This window comes from Scophthalmus maximus, chromosome 4 (genome assembly GCF_022379125.1).
Source record: "Scophthalmus maximus strain ysfricsl-2021 chromosome 4, ASM2237912v1, whole genome shotgun sequence".
In the NCBI taxonomy this organism is placed as follows: Eukaryota; Metazoa; Chordata; class Actinopteri; order Pleuronectiformes; family Scophthalmidae; genus Scophthalmus; species Scophthalmus maximus.
The window spans coordinates 23,195,896-23,223,180 of record NC_061518.1 but is presented as its reverse complement, the minus strand read 5'-3'; the positions used below and the strand labels follow the sequence as shown (position 1 = coordinate 23,223,180).

At 42.9% G+C, this 27,285-nt stretch overlaps 2 protein-coding genes across 4 annotated transcripts in view; one reads left to right on the top strand and one right to left on the bottom strand.

Moving 5' to 3' along the window:
- Nucleotides 1-2,300, bottom strand: part of phkb (phosphorylase kinase, beta) — a 94,779-nt gene extending 92,479 nt beyond the window's left edge. Inside the window, exons 1-2 of one of the 3 annotated variants that reach the window (XM_035629506.2) lie at nucleotides 2,180-2,300; nucleotides 935-1,044 (exon numbers count right to left, since the gene is read on the bottom strand). In XM_035629506.2, coding sequence (XP_035485399.1) covers nucleotides 935-989 — 55 coding nt within the window. In that variant the 5' untranslated portion in view covers nucleotides 990-1,044; nucleotides 2,180-2,300. The remainder of the gene's footprint in view (nucleotides 1-934; nucleotides 1,045-2,179) is intronic. The other 2 variants (XM_035629505.2, XM_035629504.2) reach the window with 2 other exon arrangements.
- A 322-nt stretch (nucleotides 2,301-2,622) lies between these two features.
- The window catches only part of itfg1 (integrin alpha FG-GAP repeat containing 1), a gene marked incomplete at its 5' end in the record, with an annotated part of 128,326 nt that continues 103,663 nt past the window's right edge, over nucleotides 2,623-27,285 (top strand). The window contains 6 exons of the mRNA XM_035629507.2: nucleotides 2,623-2,983; nucleotides 3,265-3,349; nucleotides 3,573-3,709; nucleotides 5,302-5,356; nucleotides 5,762-5,833; nucleotides 5,953-6,047. Of these exons, the coding sequence (XP_035485400.2) occupies nucleotides 2,623-2,983; nucleotides 3,265-3,349; nucleotides 3,573-3,709; nucleotides 5,302-5,356; nucleotides 5,762-5,833; nucleotides 5,953-6,047 (805 nt within the window). The remainder of the gene's footprint in view (nucleotides 2,984-3,264; nucleotides 3,350-3,572; nucleotides 3,710-5,301; nucleotides 5,357-5,761; nucleotides 5,834-5,952; nucleotides 6,048-27,285) is intronic.

The following is a 27,285-nucleotide window of genomic DNA, read 5'->3' as shown; positions in this document are numbered from 1 at the left end:
TCAACATAAAAACAATACACATGCCAGAATTAATTTAGCTTTTTCACTGCAACACACTGCGTCTCAATGGGTTTGACACACAAAAACGTCATTCAAGCCCTGAGCATAACAATTCTAATGGTAATCCGACTCACCAGCAGATACTCTACTTCCTTACATTTTCCTCTGAGCTGCGAGAGAGAGCAGGAGTCCGAGGGGAAACCCCCGTCTGTAAGACTTTCTCTATTTTCAGACACTTTTCACTTTGCTGAGATTTGCATTTTAATAGGTTCGACCTAGGGTCAATACCACAGGTACTGAAAAATTCACACTCTGACTGAAATTAGCATAATTTCCATCATCTTAAAAGTTGCAGGGGACAAAGCCAATCCGTCTCTCTTTGCAGATAACACTTTTTTAAAGAGCATAGAGGATGTCCAATTTTCCAGTTTTAATTTGAGATGAGCTGTCGGGGGCTGCCGGTGTCTGGCAGGTTTTAAACGATCCCACGACAAACTTGACGCAGACCTCTGACACCTTTAACAACACAGTAAACTACTGCATATCACTTCATTGTACTGAACCTATTTTGTGCCTTCATCCTCAGAGTTGAAGAACAAGGAGATTAATACCTTAAACCAGGTAAATAACACTGGATCAACTATAACAATTCACAGTAGAGTATTGGTAATGTTTCACTATTGTGCACATCCACATTTTCCAAAAGCCTGAGACTTAAATGACTAATAACAGAATGAAAAATAAACAGCATATCCATTATTTCTAGTTCTATACATATTAAGGCAAACAGGAAATTAAATACTTATTTTGAGACTCTAAAATAATCTTCTCATGTCCAGATGACAAAATGAATCCCCCGTGATCACTACCCTGCTTGTTCTTCTCTGCGCGGACGACATCAGTGTTTTCCTTAAGATCTGCTGCCACTACTTACCGACTCGGAGAACTTTCCGATGAGCGCGTGCTGTCGCAGCCACTGAAGCGGCCATTCTCAAAAGGTGAAATAAAGGCCAATCGTCTCTCTCTCTCAGCTAAATCACAAATCTACAGCAATTCAGGGGAAGGAGTTAGTAGCACAGAGTTAGAATTTCAGACATGCGTGAATCAAAAATGAATTACACCCTGGGGTTATGATGATGATGATCATGAGCAACATGCAATTCTTTTTAATAATGTATTGTATTTGCTTAGGAGTGAAAGTTGTTAAAACCCTTGACAGATGTGGAGTAATAGTGAATTATTATATGATGGCAATTTACAAAAGTAACTTTTACAGAATAGCTAGGTCACTAAATCAGGACGGTACTTGACAAATTATTGCCCATAACGCTGTATAACATCCACCTCAGCATGCTTGCGGCACTGCAGGGTTGATGAGGAGCTGGAGAACAGATGCAAATTATGCAATTGAATTGATAGAAAAATCACAATTTGTGCTCTAAGACCAGGGTTTGTAAACCCTTCCCCTTCTCTTCGCTTGCTGCCTCGCAAATACATAATTTTTTAAGCAACAGCAGTCATGACACTACTTGATGATTGACGTATGTTTATAAATCTACATTCCGCACTAAAGAGTTATTAACACAGAGGAAATAAGTACAGATGGAAAAGCTGATTAGGTTTTACAATCATATGGATTTAATATGTGTCTCTGATACCCCAAAGTGCTGGAAAGACTCATTTAGAGTTACTCTCAGTATGCAAAAATGATGGTGTCTATATAGGCGGTGATAAAATAAAAAAATAAAAAACAGTTGCTAAGGTGTTTTTTATCCTCACACTGAATAACATCCTTCAAAATGTTCTAATATGAAAGGGATCACTTTCCTCCTTGTGCCAGGCTGGTTACCAGTGCAAGAACAGGCCCTCTGGAGAACACACACACACACACACACACACACACACACACACCTCATGCAGGGCACACAGCACGGATAACTTCGATGTGAGATGTAACAGCGAAAGGGGACCTGGTGAGAGGCCCCTTAAAATAGCCCCTGTGACCTTTCATGCCCGTACTGTCACTGCGGTGGAGGAAATTAAATGGGCAGATCGAGTCACATTTCGCCCCGTGCACAGTGGCTTTACGAACAAACGGTCTCACACAAGCACTGGCACAAGAAGCAACAATTTCGGACGTGTCACGCTGTGCGATGTCATGCAAAGTCACGAGTCAGACCTGATCTTTTCGATCGGGCTTTGAATTCCAGGAGTTTCCAACCGACATCTACCAGGCTCGCCATGTTTACAAATCGTCGGAGTGGCCGGGGACGTTTAAAGATTCCCGGCAGTGTCCTTCAAAATAAAACGGAAGTAGCGCGGCCACGGAAACAGCCATTATAGTTAACAGCATTATGTAATAGTGGCCACTAAGTAAACACTTCAATTGCTCTTTGAGTAAAGTTTCCCGCGAGTTTTAAGCTTGTGTAGCGGTAACAATGTGTTCACTTCCAGGTGGATATTTGCTATGCATTTATTCTGAAACTGACCTTCCTTCTCTTCCGATTTAGCTCTAGCTAACTGTCTTTTGCTTGACACAGCTGTCAAACTGTCAAGCTAACCGCGGGCACGACACTAACGTAAACAAGGAAGCGCTAATATCACCTTGTTTACCCTTATTAATGCACATTTACACCTCTTGCAACAAAACCAATATCAAAGCCATATGTCCAAATTCAAAAATTGATATCTGAAAAAAATGCGTCACTGAATTTAAAAATAAAAAGGCAGCTGTCTCAGCGTGCCGTAAAGCAGAGTGCCGTATTGCAGTCGGTGTTGTTGTGGAGGAGCCGAACTAGCAGAAGGATGTGGACATCCAGATTCAATATTTTGGCATTTTTGTCCGTTTTTGTGGCGCGCTATTGTACGTACGCTCTTCGGGATGTGACGACGGAGCTTTTCGGTGCCGAGAACTACGGGACGGTGGCAGCGTTTGGGGATTTTAACTCGGATAAGCAGACCGACATCTTCGTCATCAGGGAACGTACGTTGATACTTCAAAACATTCGAGACAATAAGCCGGCTTGCACGGCGTGTTGACATCATGTATGGCTAAAGTTACATTCAGGAGGGTCGCGATGATATTAAATAGCATTGTTGTTGTTGTTTCTTTGACGAACATCCATCGCTATAATGCAATGTGTCTACCGTATGACGCTGTGCTTCCTGGTTCGTGTTGAAGGAAAAACGACTGAGCGTCGTCGGAGGGGATTATTCGCGCTTCAGTTACTTTAAATGCCTGTGTTGAATTATTTCTCTTTTCAGAGTCTGAACTGGTGATATTCTTGGCGGACTTGAAAACACCTTACTTCAAGCCCAAAGTCCAAAACCTAAAAGATGCTCTGCCCAGGTAAATAATCTATCTCTGGAGCATTTCCTTATTCCTATTTACATAAGCACTTGACATGTAATGTAACACGTTTTTTGCTCTGCAGCACTGAGAAAAGGTGTCTCGAGTTTCAGGGCGGTTGTGTTTGCTCCGTAGGAGGGAACGTTTGCACAAGCGCAGAGCAAAAGCGGGCGCACCATGTCACTGAGTTTCATGGTAACAGACAATCTTCTTCCTGGTTCAGGGACACCGTCATCACCAGCGTGGTTCCCGGAGACTACGACGGAGACTCGCAGATGGACGTCCTCCTCACGGCTCAGACCAGCCCCAAGGCGGCGGCGACGGCTGTTTACATCTTTTGGGGCAACAACCAGACATTAGGTACAGTACAGCGCCAACACAGCGAGTGAGGGTGGATGGAGGCCAGAGAGTCTTCTGGCACTCAAACATTTCCACACGGCTGATTTGACCGTACCCAGGGATGAGGGTCTGCACTCTCAGGGTTACTATCCATCGTTAGCTAACGGACTACATGCACTAGGCTTCGTGACGCACTTCAGTTTCAAAATAATGCTGCTCGACTGAAACGGATGAACAGATGAAGAAGTACTCAAGTGTCCCACTTTTTTCGGCGAATCGAAATATAATGGCGTGCTAAGTTTTCATGGGTTTCCGACCCATCCCGAACCGAGAGGACGACAGCTGGCTAAACACACGTCGGGATCATTTCTCCGTCACCTCTCACACGAAGGTCTGCAGCAGACACTTCGTTACGAAACAGCGCCATGGATGAACCGGACCGGAAACAGTTGAGCAGTGCTAAGTAGAACCTGGACATGGTTGTGCAAGTAGCCCATTGAACAAGCCTGACAAATGACAAAGACAATACAATTGTTGTGTAATGTGTAATATTTTAAAAGCATCGCAGGTTGCCCTAACTTTACATTGAAGGCAAATTTTGGGGTTAACTGTTAAATGAGAAATGAGAGTTGAATTCATGAGAACGCAACAGCTCTCACAGTTCAGTCGTCCTGTATCGTGATACAAGATTGTGGACGTTCGTATCGTACTTTCGCTGACATTGTTACAATTTTACTCTCAGTGATGGCTGAATTCCATTTAGCTTTTTTCAGTTTAAGGGTCAATGGACTGTATTTATACAGTCTTAATTTTCTAGTCTCAAAGCGCATTATGTTCACACCCACATTCATACAGTGCTTATATATAGAGTGCTTTTAATGTCACAGTCCATTCACACCCTTTCTTGGTTCTGTCTATGCTGGGTACCTGTTGCATGGGTTAAACTTTTTAAACTTGCTTTCAGAAAAGCAACGTGGAAGAAGAAGGTCGTCTGTTTATCCTTTGAACCATGACAGAACCTCCCCTCTTTCTCCCTGAACAACATTGTCTGGCTCTACCTTTCACTTTTAAACTTCACGTTGTGGAAGAGATCTCAACGGGGCCATGAATTATTCTCTGTTTTTACCATTTGTGAATATCTGCCTCATTGACAGATCATATGTGCCTGTACAGGCGGACCGGTTCGAGTTTTGCCTCCAAATCGTCCCTATCGCCAAAGCGCTGGATGTGCCACGAGCGCCAAGTTACAAAATATGAGAGGTGCACGACCTCGCGAAACTGCCTATATGTGCACTGTGCACCACGGGAGGTGACATCAAAATGACGTCGCTGTGGCCGTGCGGACGGAACGATGCGTCAAGCGTAAATCCAGCTTTACTTGGTCACTTGAATCTAAAAGAGCCTGTATGTTATCATCGCACAACAATGAAACTAGACATCTAGGAAATCAACTTTACATAATTTAATATGATGACACTGCGATGTGATGTGCATTGTGCACAGTGATACATTGTTTTGAATATTTACTCCTGAGCCTGATTTGATTCCTATGGTGTGTTTTTGTCAGACCACGCTTTACTCAGGGCCTGTTCACTCTGTTTATTCCTCTGCAGATATGGGCTGGCTCAGGCTGAACAAGACTTTTACCGACCAACCTCTTATTATGGAGTAAGTATCCATCTGAATGGTGTTCACACACATTCTTGTTTTAAAGATTTTGCCCCATAATGCTGGCCGCGTTTGGTTTCGCAACAACTCCATGTTTCCAATCAATCAAACATGATTTTGAAATGTTGTTATGTAAAAACATGTGCATGTCTTGTCCGATGATTCCGATGGACTAGGTACGCCTGTGTTATCAAAGTAAAATGATATCATGAATATAGTACAGTCGTGTCCGCTGACTATGGCTTTTAATGGCCATGGAGGTGGGTCTACACCTCTACACCTCTGTCAGTGTGAACCAAAACTCATCATATTTCTTGCAGGGATGTAGTATAAGTATTAAAATTTCAGCTCTGTTCACAAAAGTGTGTTGATTTAATTTCATTGTTAAAAAAAAATCTCCCACAGTTACAACGGGGACATGATCCCAGATATTTTCGGAACCACCGAACACACTGAAGTCTGCTATCTCACCAAAAGGTACTGTGTTTCTTCAAGTCACTTACAATTCCCTAAGTTTATTTTTTTATTTTCAGACTTTCTAAAGAGTGCAGCCTTTAAATCCTGCTGTTGCCTCATGTTTTTTTCCTAACCTTTAGGGATCAGAAGTGGAAGAGTGCACTGAGTTCACCTGTCAAATTGCGCATCCCTCACTCAAACGCTTTCATCGACCTCAACAAGGACTTCACCGCTGGTATGTTTTTATATCTCGTTCTCTTGTTATGTTTTTTGTTATAGATATATGAAAAAGGTAACTGTCAAAACAGTGTGGGGAAAAAACAGGAATCCTGCTTAATGTGTCGATAAGTATTTTGAACGATGTCCTTTAATTTCCTGGAGCAGACCGTTCCCTGATCTCTGTACACATTTCCTCAGCTAAGGTTTTCAAATCCAGCTCTTCGCTTTGCTCCCTGCAAATTTCTCACTACACTGAAAGGCCCGATATCTTCCATTGTCAGTTTTCTTTATCAGGACCACAGGCTGATGAAGTGAGTATTCAGTAAAGGCTGGGATTAAAGTTCTCTGCCATCAATTATACTCCGGAGAGACCATGTATGATGCGTGGGTGTCAACTTCTGTTCTCGTTCTGCTTAGAAGCTATGTTTTTATTCTGTTAATTTAGTCAAGAACCTAATCTCTGCTCACGTCTTCCAGGGTCTCACTTTGGCAAGTGCTTACGCTTATTTATATTTGTAGAGAATGTCTGTTCATAACACTGATGACCAAGTCTAGAGCTGAGAACTGTTTGCACAATGTTGTGCTACCTTTTATGTGTGAGCTAACCAGGATTTGTCCTGGTGGGGCGGTGGACTGTTTGCATGAGGCCGCATGAGAGGATGTTGTGGGACTGGGCTCACTGACTAGTCACAAACGAGGAAGTTACCGTGTGTCCAGTTGCTTTAAGACTATGGAGAAAAGAAGTTTAAACCACTGAGACACAAGGCATCTTCCCCACCACTCTATCAAATTATAAGTTTAACGTCTTTGCATGTTTTCTGCATTTTGCGGGGTATTTGCTTACACTGAATATGTAAAAGACTACAGCCACAGGAAATTGTGCAAACATGAATACCTCCTAGTAGAGACCGACAGATATGGATTTTTTAGGGCCGATATTGATATTAGGGAGAACAAGATTCCCGATGCCGATACACCGGCCGGTGTGTGTGTGTGTGTGTGTATTTTACTTAAAATGTATACATAAATGCACATTTAAATGCTCATATCTGTTGGCCGATAATATCGGTCGGGCTCTAAACATATAGGCCGATACCGATATGTCTGTGGAAGGCTAATATCGGCCGATATTATCGGCCAACCGATATATCTGGCCGGCTCTACCTCCCAGCAGACCTCACTAAATGCCAGCACATTGTCTCCTGTGGCATTGACCGACCACTTTCCTTTTTTTTGCGTCCTGTTGCTGCACAATGGACTTTCAGTTTTTCCCTCCATGGATCAATAGGTGTGATTAATGTGTTCCAAAGGGGAACAAAGTACAAAACACAATTGCATCCTGGACTGACATACATCAAAACTAAAATGGAACAAAGAAAAGCCTTCGTTGAAATGACAAATCCTTTTGGGTGTCAGCATCTTGGGAGGCCAAAAAAAAGTGTGTGATTCTGCACAATTAATTACACAATGCTCTCCATGGAACGACATGCCTTGGGCACATTTGGTATTTTTTGATCATTCATGAATCCTCTCTGAAGCTTTTTCACCATGAAGTCTCAAGGGTGATCTGCCTTGTATAACCTATTCACTTTTTTCACATCATACCGCTTTACAGTATCACTTCTGAGCCTGATTTGAGTTTGACAGTCAGCCGTTTGTACACGTACTGCACTTCCCTTTGTTTTGAAATGGCTGGAGGGACACATACTGTAATAACACATCGCAATTAAATTAAAATTAACTAAAGAAATGCATCAAACCTTGCGGCATCAATGCAAAGGGACCCAGTATGTGAACTAATCCATACCAGTTGCAAAACTCTTTTACACTATAGTATTTTAATGACCTTTTATCTGAAGCTTCTCATCAACCAACCTTTTAAAATAATCTGTAAAGCCTTGGTATATACATCTCTGCAAAGGTTTTATGATGTTAGATACCAGGAGAAATATCATGATGTATATACATTCTTAAGTTGGCAAGTGCAAAGTGCAGCTCAGTTGTGGGAACAATAATGGAAACAAATTGGCACTAAACCAAAAAAAAATTCCCGGCTCCCAACCCGATCACCAGAGCTGAGCGCATCTTGTTTGCTCGGTCTGTTGCTCGGTCTGTTGCTCGGTCTGTTGCTCAGTCTGTTGCCCGGTCTGTTGCTCGTCCTTGTGCGTCTCCGGCTTTGCAGTGTGACACCTACTCGCTGCTCGATTCTCTCCTGAATCATAAGACGTGGAGGTGCGTCTGAGGAGCAAAAGCACAGTCTGTGACAATCATCAATGTGTACTGCACTAATGACCTCTATAATGTTTTCTTAAAAATTACCATGCGTGATTTTTACAACCCCTGCTCATCCAGCCTAACATACTGTACAACGGCACGTACTTACAACATTTGTTATGTTTATATGATAATTGGCCATTTACTGTAGCTCTGTTTATTAGATGATGGAAATCTTGCAAATAAGTATAAATCTATGGAGAATTGAACTTCCAAAACACCAAAAGAAATTTAGTAAATTATTATTACTATTTTTGTTAATTTTGTTCTTATTTAATGGGACTAGTGTATAATTAGCAGCTCATTTGCAAGGGCTACCCACGTTTCTCTTCGTTTTCTATTACCTCAAGCATTTTCCCAAGCTGTCACTAGTCGCAGCAAGTACATGCTTATTGTAAACTGTCGTGATGAGTGTTTCTTCTTTCCGGGTTAAAAAACACATCTTCTGTGTACATAAAATCTGCGGGGACTGCTTCCTGTATCAAATCTGGGTGTTTTTCTGTGAAATCATTTCTTTTCTGATGCTGTAAACTTCACCGACGCTGCTTCCTGAAGTGCCTTCCTTTAAGTTTTCTCCGACATAGAAACTCCAGGAACCAAACAAGCGACCAAAACGCACATTTGATGCTGCCAATTTTCAACTTGACTAAGAGAGAAAGGAATAGCCATTTTCTTCACCAGTGAATGGAGAAATCACCCTGTTCTTGTTCTACAGCAGCTCCATCCTGCCCTGCCCACTAAGTGTAGCGCTGTCACTTAGACTTACGGGAGGATTCTTTTTTTTTTCCCCCCTCTGGAAACTAATCCTTGTGTTCAAGGTATTCAGAAAGGATTTAGTCATGTCATACTCACTGCAGGTATCTTTTTGTGCCATGTGGTTTTATTCCCAGGGCTGTCACAGTTTAACCACAGCAGATTTTTATTCATATTTAATCTGTGTAGGGATTAGGAGAGTGTCAATAAACTTGCACTTTTTGTGGCAGACTTTAGAAAAAATATCTCGGTTGTGTTCAGGGTTTGTTTGAAACAGATTGGACTGTGTTGGGCATCACTGGTTTGTACTGCTCATCACTCAGTCATTCAGGCAGAACGATGGTCTGCATGTCCGCTCTCTCCTTTCACCTTCTTGATAGGCTTTGCACAGCTTGTTTCTGCTGTGGCAAATCACTTCTGACTTCCTTTCCTCTACACACACACACACACACACACACACACACACACACACACACACACAAACTTCCTCCTGCTTTATTGTATAAATTAGGAAGCTGCCATCTTGCGCTGGTGATGTCATTTGGAGTCAGCCCAGTGGTGATTAGGGAGTGTTATTGCCATACCGAGCTCCCACCGATACACACACTCGACCTATCGCGAGTCAATTTCAGCTTTCCATTTTGACGTCTCAACCCAATTTTATTTAAATTCAATCTCTTCAAAAAAATGACAGAAACAACCTTTTGGAAACATTTAGTTGGTGTGTGACATGGATTTTCATTTAAAGACTCACAAACTATATATATATATATATGTATATATATTTAAAAACAGCAATGATTATGTCCTTTTGAATTCTTACATGTGCTCGGCTACGTTCAGTTTGCTGCGGGTGAATGTGCCACAGGAACAAGCCAGTGAGAAGAAAAGAAAAGAACAACGCAAAAAAACAACCCACTGTGCATCTGGTGGATGTCAATCTACTTGGCTGCCACTTTCTGTGGGGGCATGCAGATGGAGGGAGGGAGGGCGCGAGCGAGCGAGAAGAGCAAAGTAGGCAGGAAGTGAGGGAGAAATAAAGCTGAGTGGCAGAGGATGAATGGTCTGAAAGAAAAGGATGGATGGAAAGATAAATCGCAGAGGAACGGAGGGAGGGAGGGGGGCGAGCAAGGCGTTGGGTGAGTCTTCAGCACAGCTCGGCTCACTGTCTGCTGTGACCACCTGCTCCTCTAAGCGGTACCGGCTGTAGCATCAGAGTGTGGCTCATCCGGGGAAAGAGTGAGTTTTGAAGACAATCTGGCTGCTGCTGGTTAGCCAGTTGAAGATGAATTCAAGTTGGACGCTCATGATGGTAGGACCTATCAACTGCCATTGATGTTTTTGAAAGAGTCATGTTTCACCACAGCCAAATGAATACGGTTATAATCAAGGCGCGATTTTCCCGGGGTTATGCCTGGGATTTCCCCCTCTTCTGGTCTACATATCCCCACCTCTGATGAACTCTTTTTAATCCCTCCATCAAAGTGATCACTGCTACTTCACCAATAGGTCATACAAACTACCTAAAGTAGAACTTTTTAAACTAGTAAAGTGCTGTAACATCAACAGTCTATAGTGCGATAGAACGATAAATATCGAAATGGACCACCCACTGTCAGCGCTCGCGTTCATGAGACAATAGATGATTTACCTCATGATCCTGGTTCCATCGGCCTTGATCGCTGCACGGCTATTTCAGAATGTCACCAAGCACAGATATTTGTGTGTCCGTGTCTGTGGACTTCACTCGCGGACACGTTAAGAGACATGCCAGCGGCTAATGCCAGCACTCACAACGTTTAACTCCCTTAATAGAGCGCCCGTCTCCCATGCAGAGGCCTAGGCCACCCCGTGAAACATGATAGAGTCCCCCCCGCCTCCGCCCCGTTTTTTTTCACAAATCACACCGTAGTTATAATTGTGTAACACGTAAAAATACATGAACACTCATGATAGCAAGACAAATTATATAAGACCACAGGGTAATTCTTAAGCGGGAGGCTTTAACTCCCATCATTTTAAGCAAGGTTTACAGTATATGTTGAGAAGCCCTTAGTAAGTGTTCTCTGCCGGTACAGAAATACAGTGAGAGCGGTTTCAGGGCCGTGTCACAACTCCAATCTAAGTCCAGTGTCATTTCTGTGAGCAGTCCGTTGATAGTGTGCTCGACGACCTCACAATGCGTCCAATGAAAGAAAGTCGAATTATTTCCTGGCCGCTGCGAAAGGCCTCCTTTAGTCCGCTTATGGGACTCTCCAGCCAACCAACCTGGCAGCGAAGCACTGCATAATGCTCGTAATCTCCTTTGTTACTATCATCCTTCTCCAAGCCAGTGTCTCTAACTGTGGCGCATTCGTGACAGCCCCGTGGTAAACGCTGTTTTGTTTCCAAGTCATTTTGTGTCTGTCCTCACACATCGAGGGATTTCAGGTCTCCTCCAGGGAGTTATTTTTATGACTTTTGATCCCCGAGTCAAAAATACTCCCAGTGTCAGGAGTCAAGAGTGAGAGGAAAGGCAGGAGAAAAGAGTGGAAGAAATGTCACATACATTTAAGCGACTTTTGGGCGAATATGACAAAAATCACAGATCCACTGTGATTTTTATTTATAAACCATGACTTCAATCTTTCGGTCCTCAGCCTGGTTATAGATAGCACCTAGAAGCAGTGTTGCCTTGAAAATACCTGTATGTACAATATATTTCTATCCCGTCTTTTCACAACAAAAGCAAAGACATCATTAAGCATTGGAACGGCTTTGAAGATGTAATTGCTCGGTTCAGGTTACTTTTCGACACAGTGACAACTAATTAGCTGGGCAGCTTTTGCAGGACAGCCAGGGGTTCAGTTTTTATAGAAAAGATGGCTGATGTGAGCAGGTTCATTCAAATATCTGTCATTGTCGAAGCTAAGTGACCACACGGAGATGTCCTCCATTAAATGATCAATAATGGGACTGGGACTATTCAGCAGTATTAGTGTCAGTATCTGATCTGCAGGATCACAGTTACCCAAGGGTGCAGTTCAGAAAGAGCGCAGATATTTGGGGAGCTATGTGAAGCACGACAAGAACTTGTTTTAGGGAAAAGATGGTAGTAATTGCAAAGTAATTATAGATGCCATTTTGGGCAGAGCATCCACAAAGACAGCAATATTGGCATAAGGATCCATTGCTAGGCAACGGATATGGTAATGCTGTGTGCAGCATCCAATTACATTAGCTCAGTGTGGAAGTGGCTTGATGATTGTCTGACTAATAATGCTGTGGTGGTGGAGGGAAGAGAACAGTGAGCAGGGGATGGCTGAGAAGAAGAAATGGTTACACAGGGATTAAGTTAACATTTGGATGGAGTGAGGCGTTCATAAAAGCCTTTTTGGTAATCAGGACACTAGGCATTCTCCCAGCGAGGAATGATATTGCAAACATTTTGTCTAAAAGTAATGGAAACATTAATAACATCTACATTATTATTAAATAATAATAATAATGTTTTACTCCTTGATTCTGGACTGTAGGTAAACGTGCGTTTACATAATTGTTTTCTGGTCCTTTCCTCCAACAGTGCAAAGGGAGCTCATACATGTCAGGCAGCCTGACTCATTGCCGCAAAACTCAACTTTAAAGGTGACACAAGAAAAATCACTTTTTCAGTGTTTTTGCACATAAATGTGTGTATCTGTGGAGCCTGCCGGCCCACAAACTGTGAAAAAGACCACCCTGTTGTTTTTTTGTGAGCTGGCTAAACCCTACAGTCTGGCTCTGAACAACTGGTTCAGATTTCTCTCCCACTCTGATGTCACAGTTGCACTCTTTTGGGGGTAACCACGCCTGCGATCTGAAAATCTCCACTTCTCTGGTGAAGGGGCGTGACATTTCCTACACATTTTGAAATCGGTTGACCAATCACAACAGACTGGGCCAGCTGTCCAATCAGAGCAGACTGAGGTTTATCGAGAGGGGGGCCTAAAATAAATCTCAGCACTTAAGACAGAGGGTGAAAAGAGGAGCTGCGGGAATGGGCAGTATGAGAACACTGATGCCTTTTCTGAACATTAGAGTGTGTAAAACTTTTCAAGTGGTCACCCAAATTAAAAGTATAAACCTGAATATGAGCATAATGGGTATAATGGGTAATGGGCCAGTGTTTTTTGGAAAGTTTCCCCATCCTCACAAATCTAAACACTTGGGTGAGGAATTAGAATGCTCAGTTTACCGTGGAGGGAAAAAGCTGGGAAAGGTTGGATAGAAGGCCAAAACAAAATTAATTGGGCCTTTTTTTCAAATATCTAAACAACTGTCTGTTCAGTGTACACATTCCAAAGTAGAGAAGATCATTTTCCAGTGCTAAAGCCTCGGCATCTGCAGCCACAAGTAGCCTACGTCTTCATTAATACTTCAGTTGTGTTCGCCTCTTTTCCTTACATTCTAATTTCCCCATTTTGTCGAGATTTGGAGTGAGCTCACAGGGGTGTTAGGAGCGCCTGGTGTGATGCGCCAGCCCTTTGAGGTGTGGTTCTTTTGTAACATCTCCGCCTCCAGGAAAGTTGGCGCAGTGTCAAACGGGCAAAAGCGACACTGTGTTTATTTTGGTGAGCACGGGTGTTTTTGCAGATAAATGAATAACGGGAATAAATGAGGCAGAGCATTTTCTCTCTGTGACCGCAGCACTGTGACTGTAGCCTGCAGTTATACCATCTCCCCATGTCCTTTCCCAAAATAAGTTCCCTTTCCTTAAAGAAAGAAAATACCATGGACTTGTACAAAGGGAAGTTGTAAATATTGTTATAAATAATTTGTGTAATTTACGACAACCTATACTGAGATATTCTTGAAAAAAGAGAGTGGTTTATGATATTTTGTCAGTGACACCATGCCTGCATGCTGACTTTTTATTAAAAAATGTGTTTCTAGACAGGCCAACAGATTGACTCTGATTATCATGGTTGGTTGGTCGGGCTCTCAGTCCTCCATCCAGACACAAATGCGTCAACAACTATTGGATTCATTAAATTCTGTAAATTCATGGAGCCTACAGGATGAAGCCCACTGACTTCAATGATCCCCTGGTGTTTTTCCTCTGATGGCAGCATGACATTGACATTTTTGGTATTTTTTGTGAAATATATTAAGTGGATTGCCATGAAAATTGACACCGATATTCTCTGATACCCACAAGTAGGTTTAAAATAGCCGGTCAAATATCTCGACATCTAGAACATTTACTGTGCTCCAGGTTTGGCACAGACAAACATGATTGCCAGAGAATTACTCATTCATAGATCTTGGCACACTGAAAGATTAAATTAAGGTAAATAATATATCTATATTTTAAACAGGAGCATTTACTGTATCTCCGGTCACTGCTATACTTAACTCAGTACTCACCAGTAGCCTCAAAGTCTTGTTATGGCACTGTTTGTCTTTACTATGGCCGACCTAATATTTGATGAATGAAACAGTGTAAGTAGTTAATGTTCCTGGTTGGATTTCAGCCTTTGATGGTGTGGTCACATGGATTCTCTGTGTGGAATACCAAGAAACACCAGCACATGCCATTTTTTCTTTTTCTTTTCATGTACTGTGCCTGTCATCTACAATACATTGTACTCGGTGCTAATACAATTCATGTCGCTGTTGATGTTGGCATACTCTTGATGTTGCATGTAACACACACACACACACACACACGCACACACACGCACGCACACACACACACACACACACACACACAGTTTTCCTATTCTTGTTACGGTGGTTTCATAAGCAGGTTCTGTTTACATGTCAACATGTGAAGAAACTGAGCAAAATAGAATAGAAGGTTTGTGTGTTTGAGAGGGTTTGGCCATAATCCTCCCCATATACTGCACCTACATTGTTTGTTCCCTGTAATGGTTTTAGGAGATTATTTCTTCCGGGAATAGCATTGCTCTGTTCTCTGATGTTGTGTTTTGCCATGTTTGCGAATGAGTCGTTCTGATAGATCAGTGTGGAAGTCACTCAGTGTGGAGTAGGGCTATCTATCGGCTCAGAGACAGATTTATTGTGCAGAGCTTTCCACTCTGTTCCTGGCCTGGATACTGCTGTGTGTGTGTGTGTGTGTGTGTGTGTGTGTGTGTGTGTGTGTGTGTGTGTGTGTGTGTGTGTGTGTGTGTGTGTGTGTGTGTGTGTGTGTGTGTGTGTGTGTGTGTGTGTGTGTGTGTGTGTGTGTGTGTGTGTGTGTGTGTGTGTGTGTGTGTGTGTGTGTGTGTGTGTGTGTGTGTGTGTGTGTGTGCGCGCGCGCGCGTGCGTGCGTGCGTTATTGATGTTCCTGTACGTGTTAATGTGAGTATCAGTTGCATGTATGAGCTTACATCATTGTGTAAGCAGTAGTATGCACTATTGCAGCTTTGTGTTTGTGTGTGTGGTTGTGGTATTGACTGTGTATGACTGTTCATATAAACCAGTGAGGTTGCCATGACAGTGATGGACAGCATTCCTTCTTTATTAAAAGTGCTATGACAAAAGGGGAAAGGGGAAAATAAATCACTGAAAGAGAAAAAGCATGTTTGAGGAGAATCTCTCAACCCCAGCAGACATTTTAACTGAAAACGTCATATTTCACTGCAGTAACGAGTGGAGTGCATGCGACGCCGACTGTTGTTCCTTTTATTCTGCTCCTTCTTTCGACACTACAGTAAATCGTCTCTGTGGGCTTTGGGCAAGTTTAGAAAAGCTCGTTTCACAGTCCACTGGTTCCTTGCTAGCGGAGGGACAGGGCCACATATCAGTGGAGGTGGCCAGTGGAGATTTGGCTCCAGCCCGCTCACTTCCCTTATGTCCCACACCTTTGAGAGGGGACACTCTGACATTGTGCACGTTGCTATCAATTTTGAGAAACCTACAAAAGCTTCTGAGGGAAAAGTTGAAAAAAAATATAATCAATAATAATGTTCAATAATACACGTATTATAGATGCCTTAATTTAATACTGCTGTCACTGCTGTAATGGCCTCTCTAACTGGACCCGTGACTCTTCCAGAATGATACTGTAATTAAGATCATATTGGATAGTAACCATCTTGTCATTGGTTGTCTTCATGTTGTAACTCTTTAAAGTTTTTACTCATTACCCTTAAAGGTCTAGTCTGTAGGATTTAGGGAAATATAGACAGAAAATTAATATAGTATTAAGAATCACAATTTAATGAGTGTATCATCACCTGAAACTTGGACTTCTGTGTTTTTGTTATCTGAGAATGATGGCTCTACATCTACATGGAGAGCGAGTCCTCTTCCATGGAGTCCGTTACACTGCCAGGTTTTTAAGCCCATTCACACAAACCACCCGCTGGCCTCTAGGGAGGGCTTTTCGCAATTTTGCGTTGCCCAAAGGTCACTGTACGATGTCCTTCGCGCTTGGAAGGGCTTGGTAAGGCTGGGGGTGTTAATTTGGTTGCAGTATGCAACTCCACTGCTAGGTGCTATTAAATCCTTCACTCTGAATCTGTAGGCCTCGCACGGACTGTTGTCCAGTTATTTCTCCCTCTCTCTTTATTCCTTGTGAGCTTTTGGAGCCTGAGGTCTTCAGGCTAACACCTCCGAGCTATTCCCGCGTCATTGTGAAAGGTTAAAGGTGAGCGAGCTTTTGCTTCCTTTGCTCCGCAGCTGGGGGATGACCTTCCTGGACACCCCAGCCTCACCCAATCAGTATCATATTTTAACTCCTAACATCAAACATAGTTTCATGTGGAGGTCTGTATAGGGACCTGGTACAAGGGACCTGCAGGCAATATTTTTTTTTTTTCTTCCCGAGGCTGCAGGGGGACTTCTGGCTGTCATGCTGTTATACAAGGTTATGGTGCATTCTCCTGTTTGTATGCTGCACCTCAACACACTCACGAAATACATTCCATGTATCCCTGTTGCCTATCTTATACATTCTGTTGAGCTCGAAAACATTTCTTCCGTCTCAGACATTTGGCCCCTTACTGCATTTTGTTATTTAGTTGTGACATATAAATTTTTATTTGTCCTCAGAAGTACTTTGCAACAGTTTTGCAAAGTGGTGTCGAAATAATATTTTTTCGCCGACATTATACTCAGTCACCAGACTGTGAAAGGTTGTTCTCAAGTGCCACTTGAAGAGTAGAAAAGCATGGTAGCATTGTCTGTGTATTCATCCAAGCTTTTAAATAGCTGAACAATATCTAAAGCATGCTGGAAGCCTGTCTGACAAGTCTAACAGTTTTCTGGGAAAGGACATTACTGACTATAATTCCAACTGCTGGAGCAGGTCAAACCTCCAGGACTGTCCCTAACAACTATTGATTAATCCGTCAACTATTTTACAGATTAGTTGATTAATCTAAATGTGAACTCTTCCTTCAAAAAAAAATTGAAAAAAATGAACGTAAGTCACTTAAGCATAAGTCCAGATTCCAGGCTAAGCATTTTATACGAACAATTATTTAGTAGAAATTCTAAGGTAGCAGGTACACAACCTTATACTGTAGCTTTATGATTGTATTCAGTAGCTACAGAAAGAGAACTTTCCCATAATAGTGGTGGTTTTAACGATGCTGGCAGCCCATCGTCCAGACTGGTGGCCGCGTGCTTTCTCCTCAGGTGTCCAAGTGTAGCACATGTCCTGTTGTGGTATGCCAGAGAAAATTTGCGCAGCGTACAAACCACCCATTTGTTTTGTGATAATTTGAAGTGCTCCCATGCCTATGACTTTGGAAATTCTTATATTGGACCGAGTCTGACTCTGCTGCATGTAGCGCTAACGGGAGCCAAATATGACTGATGATATGACGCAGCAACTGTTTAGTAATATTGAAGAAAATATTTTGTTTAATAGAAAGTTTTGGCAAAAAGATTATTTTAAAATATGCGTTTGTTTGAAATATTGACGTCAAAATCTTTTGGGTATCGAGTGGTGTGATCACCTGAAGTACTTTTTAAGGATTTAGCTTGGCTTGTTTGGATTAACAGAGGACTAGAGTCTGTCTGTGAATGCATGTTCGTCCTGTAGCAGTTTTTTAGTTTACTTTTCCCTAGCATTGAAACAGGCAGCATCATATCAATAGATTGGACTTGAAGGTCTGCATATTTTCCACACCAACCTTATTGCCTTGCGCCTCTCTGCTCCCTCGTCGCTGTGAGTGCGTCGAGCCCCAATGTCTGTTGGAGGCGAAGTATCTGTTTCACTTGTGACGGCTGTGACATTTCCTTCAGAATGCCAAAGGCCCTCTCGCCGCCCAACTGAGGCATGGATCAGTCCGAGGGTTAGAGACGGAGGGAGCAAATCGATGCCAACAGACAAACACAGAGGAGTTGACTGATAGGCTGCAGGATGGCTTATGGCAGGACTGTGGACAACTATACACGAGACACACGAACGCGGAGAAAAAAAATACAAGTGCAAGCGCGAATATTTTGTGATTTCATCCTTCTCCCTTTGCCGTGTGATGGTCAGACTCATTCGAACGCCACTTACACACAAGGGCTTAAGTACACACACAAAGTGGACATTTGTCCCCTAACCCCCCACAAACAGAGCAATGAGATCAGTCGGCACGGCAGCCTTCCTTGAGCCCATCTCCCCAGCAACCCCGAGGGGATAGAGCCCGCAACTGTGTGTCTGCACGTGTGAGCGTTTGTGCATTTGCGTGCGTGTCTCTCTGACAGCCAACGGGGGACAGGAGTCACAGCCTGTTTGCTGAGTAACAGGCTAACAAATAACCTGCTCAGGGGCATTAGAGGAGATGAGATGAAGAAAAGAGAGTTTCAGCTCTGTCTCTTTCCCGTTTCTCTTTTTTCTTTCACTTCATCACTATGTCTCTCTTTTCCTTATTTCTGTTGCTTTCTTTGTCCTCTGTGCAAAAAAAAATTCACTTCATGTTGTCCTACCACCGAATGCACACGACCCTAACGGCTTGGGGAGGGGTGATGATGAGTGAAGTGACAGTGCACATGCACAATCACACACAGCATATCGGACGTTAATGCTGCAGCCATGGTGCTGGCTGTCAGATCTACTCTGCACTTCAGCCTGGATAGACCACGGCTACTGCTGCTGCAAGGGCTTTTACAGGTACAAGGATGGGGGTGTAATGTTGCTGCTGCTGCTGCTGCTTTTACCAATGTAGTTACCCTCAGATTTCTTTTTATAGAATTTGGAAACAGTGAACAGTGACCTGATAAGTGTGTGAGAGAGGAGTACGTAGAAGGGAAATCAAGGAGTGTGGGGAGGTTAAAAAGTTTTTTTTTAATATTGTATTGTCTTTCTAAATCTACCTCATCAGTTATTTCCTCCTGAAAATTATCCAAAATTAACACCCGCCAAGTCAGTCTTCAAATGCAACCTCCGAACAATGATGTCCCTCAATTAAAACACTGCTACTGTGTGAAGACCCATCCCCACTTCTCACTTATCCCCTCTGATCGGCTCTCTGAGACCGAAACTTTTTGGTCGAAGCCCATCCAACCATCTGACCATAACTGTAACCAAACAACAAACAATAGCCAATCAGAGGCAGAGAGCGCCGGGTCATCTCAGAATGTTGGATACTATCACTTGCTGCTGCTGGCTTCCATCAGGCTAATCAAAAGCAATATGGTAAAATGAGGCCAAAATGAGCACTGGCACCTTCATAAAAGCTCACCGGCTCTTTTAATAAGCTGCTATTTAGAAGCTCAAAAACACAGTCTGGCAGAATAATATGACTACTCATTTTAGTGAACACCAATGAGGCTCGCGGTTTCAACAGTGCAGAAGACAGTGTGTGTGTGTGTGTGAGCACTGGGGCTACCTGGTTACCATAGTAACTTCAGCAAAAGTAAGAACAAGAGTTTACTGGCGGTGCTTTCCATCACTCGAAACCACTTGGGGAGTAGAGGAATGAAGTTAAATTAAGTCACATTGGCAATGGTAAACTACTCCATATTGCCTCTTTGATAATCTGTTTCCTTACCTCATCAGGATGGATGATGTAAATCGCAGGAGCTGAGTGCCTGTCGACGGAGCATATTTGAAGATATAGGCCCGGTTTTCACCTGTGCTGTCAAATCTTACTGATGCAAATTTTGTATACGAGTCTATCTGTCAGATTCCACTGCTGAATTCTGGCACAGAAATTCTGGCGGTGACTCTCCTCAGCTTTCTGAGCTCATGAGTCACAACGCTCTTCATCCGCGGCAATGATGCTACTGTCCCGGGCTACAGAGCGCCGTAGATAAGGGGGGTCAGTGTTTGCATGGAGACAAAGATAGGAGGAAAGTGATAGTGAGACAAAGCAAGCATAGATAGTAGGGGCTCTCGCCTGCTGCTGTCTATTCTCCTCAATGTCAGAGTTCTCCTACTCCGCCGAGGCTTAGCACCCGCCTAGCATCACCCTATCTGTTTATACAGAGGCTAATAGGAAGCCTGGTCTTTATCCCCACACTGCGGCTCAACATAATGGAATAGAGAGACATAATGCTGCTCCAGTCAAACAGTCAGCAGAGGCCTTTAAATTGCTTCCAATCCCCTTAACAAATCTGATGGAGAGGCTATGAATAACTCAAGGACCGCTCATCTCCCCACGCTTCTCTACTCTTGTCCTGCCTTCTCTCCTCTTCTCTTCTCTTCTCTTAAGCAGTCTAAACCTTAGTATTAACTTGGATTAACTCACTTTTTTAATTAGGGAGTGCGATAGACAAATCTATTGCGTGTCCAGCTCGCATTCCACTCTAATGATACCAAACAGACATCGCATGCTTGCAGCAATAATTTTTAATTTTATTTCCCCCCCCCCCGACTGGATAGGGAGGCCATAGAGTTGACTCCTGTCCCATGAGGTGAGGTGACTGAAAAAGGGTTGACTCTTGACGGAGAGCACCCCGACGAGTATATTTCCCCCCTTTATTTCTTCAGGAATCTCCGTCTCTCTGTCATGTCTCTCCCGTGTGCTCACCCCAAGTTATCTCCCAAGAATTGTTTGAAATGGACTTTAGTCGCACACGGTACAAGGAGAAAAATGTAATTTACCCCTGTGCAACTGGTGCTGGTAGAATGTTAAAACCTCAAAGCAAATGAGCAGCTTGTTGCACCATTTATGTGTGGGTTCAAACGCGGCTTAGTTCGAACGTGCAGCGGGAGTTTGACCGTCATTTAGTTAAAAGCGGGTTTCACCATCTAGACTGAAGGTGAAATGTTCCCTCATCAGCTGTTGTCATGATGAGGCTTCTGAAAGTGTCTCTTAATTTAGGCTACAACAATAGCCCACTGTCAGAAAACATTGCTCACAATTAACGTCAGAAAGGATTGATAACTTATCTATGAATTGTAAATGAGGTGATATTTGATGACACATCAGAGCAGTATGTTGCCATTTGAAAGAAACAACCTTCCAGGTTCAAGCTCCTGTGTCCCAGTAGAAACAGCACAGAGACGCTGTGCTGCAGTTTCCCATGTTGTGCTATTTGTTTAAACATACTTGAGCTGTGGCATCTGTTGCTCTTCACACCCTGTTATTAGCAACAGTCACACTTGCAATTATTGTCTTAGTGTGAAAGGACTGGCTGATTGAAGATGATTGTCTGGATCGCGCTCCGATGACAAAGTAATTCACATGCAGATGCACACAGAAATATTTCAATAATGTGCTGAAATCAGTCGTACAGTGTGTGGGGGTTCGAGGCTGCTCCTCGTTCACGTGGGTGTGACTGTGTGCCTTTTCTGAAGTGTCATTGTTGGGGAACAGGCAATTTAACAAAAGCGAGAAATCTGAGAGAGAGACTGTGTCCGAACGGAGCAACGCAAAAGAAATAATCAAGTGATTATAGATTGCCTCTCTTGCAATTAAAGGTTTAGCATGCTTCGGCTTTGTAGTGTTTTGTTTTGTAAGCCCGTGTTGTGTATTCAGATGCACCTTGAAAACGGGATGGCCCTAGCATCTGGTATCAGTCGCTTTCTTTCTCTCGGTCTCCCTTTTGCGTGTCGTCCCCCCCCCCCCCCGATGCCTGGTGTAGCTGCTGCTCCAGCCTTCACAGTTAGCATGTCTTTAATTATCCGGCGACATGACATACCACTTAGAGCTCTGAATCCCTGTTGCTGTTATGCAACCCCACCCTCCCACACACAAACACATTTAAATACCTCAATTATGGATGCATCTTTCCCTAATGGTGGAGTATGACAGCGCTATTTGCTTATGCTTTTAATGTGTGCATGCACTTGCAATGCAGGGGGCCCGAGTGGCGATGTCGCAGGATCGTTTTAGGTTTAGGTTTGTCTGTAGAGTACTAGTTGTTAACTTAAAGGTGATGAATAGAATCGATGTGTGACAGAGCAGCTAGAACAAATGCAATAGCTGCACAAAAGTAGCACACGCTGGAGATATAGACGTCCACCAGTTCTGTATTCTCAGGCTCACACGCGTGTTTTTAAAATCTTCTGCAATTCTGTGGAATTACACTAAGCAGCAACATAAACATCACCAAGTGACTGTGGAAAGCAGTTACCTCCAATTATACAACGTTGTAAATAAAAAGCTCAACTGCAAGTTAGAGAGCAAATAGACTCAGGACACAGTGTTGACAGGTTTTCTAATGTATATGCACAGATTAGAGCAACCCAGAGATACATGTATAGGGAGGAGTCCAAATCCTTTTAGCCAACCAGTCATTAGCTTGGCAATCCCAGCTGACACTGGGGGAAAGCCAGGTTACACCAGTCATAACTACCACAGCTTTTTCAAGCCCCTAAAATGGAGAACTTTGGAAACAGTTCTGGCTCAGTTTTGGTTGAACGCAGTCACCTGCCTTGGCGTCCATATTTGGTCCGCCATGACTCGACTTAACGGTGAATGCAAAGTATTGCTAACACTTCCGGGCAGTAACAGTTCCACTGCGTTGTCGGTCCAATAAGTGAAATCCCTTCTCCTTCTATTCAATGATGAATTGAACAAAGCAAATGGACAATCGGCTCCCTACCAGCATGTGCATCAATGGTCATGCGATATGCATTTTAAGATGTGTTGGTATGGATGGAGAGTACTTCATTTAGAGTTGCCTATCAAACCAACCCGAATGCCTTTGGACGTTGGGAGGAAGTAACCGGAGGAAACCCACCCAGGCGCAAGGACATGCAGACTGCACAAAGAAAGATACCAGCTGAACTGGGAATCAAACCCAGAACACTCGTGCTGTGAGCTGCAAATCACTGCACTTAGGTTGCCAAAGAAATCAAGCTGCAATTGGGCAGCTGTTGCTGAAAAAAATTGTAGCAGCTGTCTGGAAGCAGCTTTTTTGTCATGATGGCAGTGTGGATCGAGCCCTTAAATTATGCAAATTTAATGATTTTAAAAGAATATATTTTGGAAGAAATAATCACGCCTCGTGAAGCCTTAGATTTTAGGCCACTTTCTTGGCAGTCTGCAACATTACAGCTTCGTTTCCTGATCGTCTTTTTCTACAGAGCCATGGCTTTATGGGATTAGCTGGCTTTGATTGTCATGTTGGTCGGCGGCAATCGTACAGGTCTAACGGGATTACTTGTGGCTTGTTATGTTACCAGGATAGCCACGGTGCCTGCTTGATGTTTCCGTGTGACCTCACAGTCACCTTATGACACAAGTCTTCTCTGTGTTACCTTCACTTCTGCAGTCTTCCTGACTTGCTGGCCGTTCTGTCATCGTCTAACATTGCTGTCGTTTTGTTGCAGGAATGGGAAAGTGGTGATCGATGTAGCTTTCTGTTTCAGCAGGGGGATTGTGAGTGTGCATAGAGTAGGAGTATAAAATCCACTTTTGGAATGGATGACCTGGGTTCGTCTTACAGTCCAGTTATTTTTTTCCCCTTCTGTAACATACAGTTACTTCAGTGATACCTTCGCACCTCTCCAGATGTATTAATAAGACCTTGCCTGCAGTAGTTGGCTGAAAGTCTTAAAAGGTTACTCCAGCAATTTAGCATTGTACTATAACACTGTCAGAATCATGTTTGTTGAAAAAAAAAAAAGAAAACAGTGAAATCGATATTGTGTTTTTTTTCCAAGTATTCTCATCCCTTTCAAAACCCTTCACCTACATCACCCACAATGCAGCTTGACCTCAAGATGGTTCAGTCGGATGTTTAGCTGTGTCGTGCTAGTCGCAGCTAATGTAACCTTGAACTTTGAGCAAAGATGAGGAGCAGTGTCTGACTCCAGATCCCCAGATTGTTTTGTTTTTTTCCTTTTCACACTTGTAATCTCCAACCATAACCGACCCGGCAACGCTTGAGACAGTGTGTCAGGCTTCACACAGCTCCCTCTGGGGCCGCAGAAAAGCTTCACACACTTCCACATATGCAGTAGCACTCTCTAAGACCTGTAAACAGACTTTGTGTCAAATCACTGGAGTTTCCCTTTAATTGGGGCCATGCCCGACTGCTGTGCAGGCGGGCTGTTCATCCAATCCCACAGCGGCACTCCCCCAAAGACTTTTTGCTTTGTAGACACCTGACAAGTTTCCTTCAGTTGCCAAGTCTTTCGGCAACGGTCAAAGCCACTCACTTAACTTAGGCCTGTCACGATAATTACATTATCAACTTATCGTACGATACATGAATATGAAGTCAATCATTTTTATTGACCTCAATAACAGCTATTGTGTCCACATGCGTGTTTGTTGACATGACATCTGTTTCTCGTCGTAATCAATTACTTTATTGGTCTATAAAATGTCAGAAAATATGGATTTCATTGCATTTTTCTAAAAGGCACCATGTCTTCAAATAGCTGTTATCAGGTTTAAACTTTTGATAACATTTCTATTCAGCAGTAACACAAATCGTGTAGGACTTGAACGTGCAACGACCAATAGACCTAAACTGCGAGCTCACATGATTCAGTATCAAAAAATGGTCTTTAAATGACGAAAATATCGTTATCGCAATAATTTCTGGGACAATATATCGTGCAACAAAATTTAGTTATTGTGACAGGCCTAACTTAACTAACTGAATAAATATTTGTAACAAGTTGAAATAATTGACTGCGATAATATCATAACCTAAGGTATCAGTAAATTGTCCTGGAGATACAAACATCCAACAAAAGATAGTTTAATATTCATCCATGTTTATTTTTGGGATGGCTGAATGTGTCTATAAGAACTGGAAAGATTAATGGTATATATATATTAGTGTACTAGTGTGCTCTGTGAGGTGAGTACACTTATTAGAAAGTAAAATTAAAGCATGGCCATAAAAATAAACTGCTTAATTACACAAATGACTTTCACTTAGTATCCATTTGTTTCTGTTCCTCTCTGCTCTGGGTGTTGCACTTTATAAGATCGCTTTTAACTTGACAGGGGCCCTAAAAGGCCCGTGGCGGCCCAGTTAAAGTCCCCGAAACAGTAAAACTGCATTTAATTGAGTGTTGGTGGCAATAGTTAGGTTTATATTGCTAGCTAGCTCTTTATGAGACTGTGTAGAATACTTCCTTTGAGGAACCTTGAGGAAAGGAGGGGAGCGTGGACAAGGACAGTGCACTTGAGAGACTAACGCCAGAAGAATCATGTTTAAACTACCTTATTGCTTAGTTTACCAAATGGATCTTGGCTTTTCTGTGCATTTTCCCCTTGACACTTGAAAATACACCCCGTCTCAGAGATCAGGTTGAAGTTTAATATGATGCTAAAGGGCACTTTCCACTTTGATATCATCAGTTTAAAACCTCAGTGTGATGCCTAAAAAAAAGAAAAGAAATTAGTTGAGGAAAGAGTTTGTCAGAAGGCGAACTTGGGTAAAAAGTAGAAGTTGAGGCAAGTGGTGAGACGAGGAGCGAAGAGAGGAAGTTCCCCCCCAGCGAGAATGTTAAGTGTTTACAAGATGAAGATCTCCGTGCGTCTCTTCCGTCTGCCCCATGCCTCTCTCACTGACACTCCGCCATCACTCCTAATCAGCCAATCACGACTGGATTCTGTCTATGAGGCCTGATTGGCTGATTACCCGAGCTCATCAACACGCCACCCGGTGCAGCTCCAAACACACGCAGCAACACATATATACACAGTGTGCAAATTACATCAGTGTGTGTGTGTGTGTGCGCGCACACACATTTGCATAATCTATGCGTGCATTTGTTACCTTCTTTGCATCTGTTAAACGTCTGTGTGGGCGACATGTCTGCAAGTCCACAAAGTTTCAAAGATTAAAAGTTCAAAACTTCATCTTAAAAGTGGTTTGACTTTGTATTTGAGTGTGGGGGGTGGGGTAGTGGGTTGCTGTAGTGATGGGGGTTGTAAGAAAATGAGAAAATGTCGTCCTTCTTCAATATTGCTCAGCAGCAGTAGTTGGGTGTAGTAACATGAAGATTTTACAGGATTTCCTCGGTAGCATGTATCATTACACACACTGATATTATTTATTCTTATTCTAACGTTTCTCCCCCCCCCCATTTCAATCTCATTTGTATCTTCCCATGCAGAGCACGGCAACAAGTGGAGTATATAGTAGGGCCCTTAAGGCAGATCAATGCCAATATTTATTTCATGTCCAATTTCTCGGGCAGAACCGCAGTCCAGAGAACACGGTGATGAAACGTAAACGTTCTCTCACAGAGGCCCACAGAAACCACATTAGATGTGCAGCCCGCAGCCTTGACTTCAAGAGCAAGGAATATGAGCACAAGCGCAGGTTGCGGGATTCGGTGAGCTACAGGCATTACCAGGGGGCAAAGCCTCCAGAAAGCCAAGTGAAACACTGTTGCTCTCCGTGGGATATCCCCCAACTCTGCTTTTCCCCGCTCTTCACCTCTTTTTCTTCTACTGCCTTAAGAAGTCACTTCATCTTTATTGCCTTCAGGAATCCCACCTTTACTCCATATTGAACAATCACCACCTGTCAGTTCCAGAGTTACAGTGAAGGCTCAGAATATATGAATCAAAGTCTTGCCTGTCTGTCACTATCCTAGGTTTGAAATGTTTGAAGTTTCCACCGTTATGTTTTCTTCTTTCTTTCTTTTTTTCGACCTAAGCTAAGCCATACGAGTGTAATGCATGATGTAGTCTGGACTGGTTATTATAATGGCAGTTCTCGCCTCATCTTATTATCAGCGATACTGATTGCCAAATATTTTGTCAACCATTAAATCACAATTTTTTAATCAAAACCATTTTTTGACATCATTAAGAATACAGGAGCTCTTAAGCTAATCGTCAGCATTGCTTCATGAGAGCTGAATTATCCCTGCTCTGTGTTGGATTATAATTGCCAAA